The sequence below is a fragment of the Micromys minutus genome, assembly GCF_963924665.1.
Source record: "Micromys minutus genome assembly, chromosome: 2".
NCBI classification, from domain to species: domain Eukaryota; kingdom Metazoa; phylum Chordata; class Mammalia; order Rodentia; family Muridae; genus Micromys; species Micromys minutus.
In genome coordinates, this window is record NC_137971.1 from 58,831,482 (window position 1) to 58,835,141 (window position 3,660).

General features: G+C 41.8%; 1 protein-coding gene across 1 annotated transcript; it reads right to left on the bottom strand.

The window, feature by feature from the left end:
- Positions 1 to 390: 390 nt before the first annotated feature.
- LOC308415991 (olfactory receptor 13A1-like) lies at positions 391 to 1,329 on the bottom strand (the record flags this gene model as incomplete). Its single annotated transcript, XM_080911023.1, has 1 exon — positions 391 to 1,329. One exon carries the CDS (start codon positions 1,327 to 1,329, stop codon positions 391 to 393), a length of 939 nt encoding a protein of 312 aa, XP_080767149.1.
- Between the last annotated feature and the right edge of the window lie 2,331 nt (positions 1,330 to 3,660).

Below are 3,660 nucleotides of genomic sequence, written 5' to 3' on the forward strand. Positions count from 1 at the left end.
TCTCATGTGTCCTTATGAAGTTTAGATTTATTAGCACAGGTCTGAAACAAGCAACTGTTGTTTACACAGAGTCCCCGCATGAAATGCTTTTATTTTATGACAATCACCATTGACACTCTCTGAAAATATTCCAGTCCAAGAACATAGCAACCTCCATTTAGATAAACTTTAGTTACTTGTGAGATGGTTCATATTTATCAGGAAATAAAGCTTGAATGTTTTGTTTTATATTGTTGTTTTTGAGGTTACACTTAGTGGAATTGTCCAGTGCTTGCATCAGAGAAAGATTTTAAAAACAGATAAATAAACCTTGTTCCATGAGGGTGCTCTTAGAAAAGCATATTTAGGAGCAACTCAGGCCAAGAGAACAGTCCAGATGCACATCTCACATTAATGTGAGAAAGAGGACAATATTCTGCCCAGGGCGAGCTTGACATCCTTGTTCCTCAGTGTGTAGATGAGAGGGTTGAGGGTTGGGCTGAGGATTGAGTACAGCACTGAGGCAAATTTGCTTCTTTCAGGGCTGTAGCTGGAAGCAGGGCTGATATAGGCACAGAACACAGATGAATAGTACACAGAGACCACGATGAGGTGGGATGAGCAGGTAGAAAAGGCCTTCCTCTTGCCCTCAGCAGAACGCATGCGCAGAATGCTGCCAATGATGCAGCCATAGGATAACAGGGTTAGAACAAAATTGATGCCTCCAAAGAATGCATCTCCCAAAAGAGTCATAATGTTATTCACATAGGTGGGGCTACAGGAGAGCAGGAGGAGTGGGGGGATCTCACAGAAGAAGTGGGTGATGACGTTGGGGCCACAGAATGACAACCTTGTCATCAGACCAGTGTGCACAGATGCATTCACAGCACCGATAGACCACACCCCCATGGCCATTACCCCACACAGCTGTGGACTCATCCTAGAGCTGTAGTGCAGGGGACAGCAGATGGCCACATAACGGTCATAGGCCATGACTGTGAGCAGCAGCAGCTCAGAAGATGCAGACCATGCAAGGAAGAAGAGCTGGGCCATGCATCCCCTGAGAGAGATGTTGTTATCCTCAGATACTAGGCCAACCAGGGCCTTGGGAATCACAGAGGAGGTGCACACAATATCCATGGTGGCCAGGTTGCACAGGAAAAAGTACATGGGGTTGTGGAGCCCAGTGCTGGAGGTGACCAAAGCAATGATCACAATGTTGCCCATTAAAGCCATTGTGTAGAGGGACAGGAAGCAGCCTATGAGGAACAATCTTAGACCAGGGTGCTCTGAGAACCCTTGCAGGACAAACTCTGTCACTACTGTCTGGTTGAGAGACAGCATCACCATGGAGAGGGAGAGTACCAGGTCCACTGCTGTGTCTGTCAGGTTCTGAGAAAATATCATCATTTGTCACTTCAAAGTCTGCTTCCAAACTGTCTGCTGTCAGAAAGGCAAGAAGGGAACGTATTTCCTTCATGAAAGCATTTTTATTATGTGAGTATCACACCATTGGCAAACCACATATATTTAATTCACTTTTGATTTTCCATCTAGAAATTTTCTCCATGAAGATATAAATTAAGATTTGAATCTGCTCTTTCCTCATATCTTGAACATGTGAAGAGAGTTCAAGTTCAATGAGTAGAACAATTCTCACTAGTATCTGCCTGGGCATTACTTCTCTGTCACCACTACACTGTGCTTGGCACCACATCTGAACTTCTTCACTCCATACTAGGCATTCTCCACACAATGGCAATTTTAGATAGACACACTAAGGCAACTCTTTTATGCTGGTTCACACTTGGCATCTGGAATGTTTGCTTTACTGCCCATCTCAACTTGATAATGGCATCTCCATGGCCAAGTAGCCATGCATTTCCTGAATTTTGCTTATTGTTATCTGTAGCTTTCTCTGTTATAAAATCCTCACTCTAAGCCAGTTTAAATCTGTCATCACAGAGAAAGCTTTTCAAAACCCAGCCCTTAGTCCCAAAGTACTTTTGGCGCTCCTCTGATTCAATGATACCCAGTAATAGCAAACTAAACACACCCATGGCCAAGTCATTATCACTGTCTACAAATGTTTCTTGTAGTTTCAATGTCCTTATTCAGAAATTCACCCTCAGCTACCCAGTGTTTCTAGATCCTTTTCCTATGGAGCACAGCTCCATCTCTCCAACTCTTTGTCTTTCCTGTAGCCTATGTCCTTTTTATATGCTCTATAGAGTTCTGTTCCATGAGGCAAGAATGGTGTTCTTTGCCCTCTTTAACTCTCTAATCCAACTTATTCTCATTGAGTGGAACTATGGCTTTCCTATCATTAAAACTAATGTTCGCAATGTCTTCAGCAGTTTTATAGTTCCTGGGATTCTTGTGATTTTCAGTGTTTCCTTCTTTATCACCCAAGGAATACTGAATATCATAAGATATTTGGACCTGTGGACCTAGTCAAAATGTATGATGTCTCTTCCCAGTCATTCATCAAATAATGCTTTATAGATTGACATAGAACACTCATCTGACATCCTTCATTAGATTGTTCTCTAAGTTCTTCCATGAGTTCATATGTGGACACACTCTATAAACCTGTTTTGGAAATTTGCAGAACATCTCATTTGAAAATATTCTTTGTTTTGCTACAGTCTTCCCATGAACTGTTTCATTCACTGAATGCACCCACACTCCCCACTTTGCCCTGTAACACTTCATTTTCTTTGCTCCCATTTTATTTCACATTTTATTTGCTCATTATTTTACTTTATTTTCATAGTATGGCTCACAATCTATTTTCTCTATTCCTTCATAGTGAATGTCAAAATTTAAACTTTGTATCTCCCTCCATTTCAAATTTGAGATAAAGAAATACTGTATTTACCATTTGGAAGTATGTGGACTATGTTATGTTTAACTATGCCTCCTTGACCCTGATCCTATCGTACCAGAGGATGTCAATGCATATATTGTATTACAAAAGGTTTTGCAGAAACAGATTTTTTTCAATAAAATGCTCACAGATTTTATTAAATTTTGAGATTTAAAATGGAGTTATTTTCTATTCAGAAACTATAGAAACTTTCTTTTATAGTTGTCTATATTTTAAGATTAGATAATTCACAATGTTGTGATGTGTAGCTTTATTAAATATGCTTTTTGGCCCTTTCAGTCTGGACTTGTGCCCTGAGCAGACGTTGGCACTCATTCCACACCTGTTCACACAAAATTCAGACGAAGCCCATCACCCAGATGCTCTAACAAGCCCAGGATCACAGGATCACAGAAGAAACTCGACTCCCAGGATATCATACACACCCAGGAGCAATGGAGCTTTGACACACTCAAGATCACAGTTGTTCCTTCCAGCTTGTATCTGATCCTGGAGCAAACTTAGAGCTCTGACCTCCCCCTACTGCAACACCCAGAAAAAGCTTGACCCTCAGGAGCTCTGACACACTCAGAAGCCCAGGATCACAGGATCCCAGAATCACAGAATCCCAGAGACAGCTTGACACTGAGGAGTTCTGACCTAACCAGAATCACAAGAGGATCAGGCTCCAGTCAGAGACAGTTAGGGCAGTAACACTAGAGGTAGCCAGATGGTGAGAGGCAAGCACAAGAACATAAGCAACAGAAACTAAGGCTACTTGGCATCATCACAACCCAGCTTCCCCACTACAG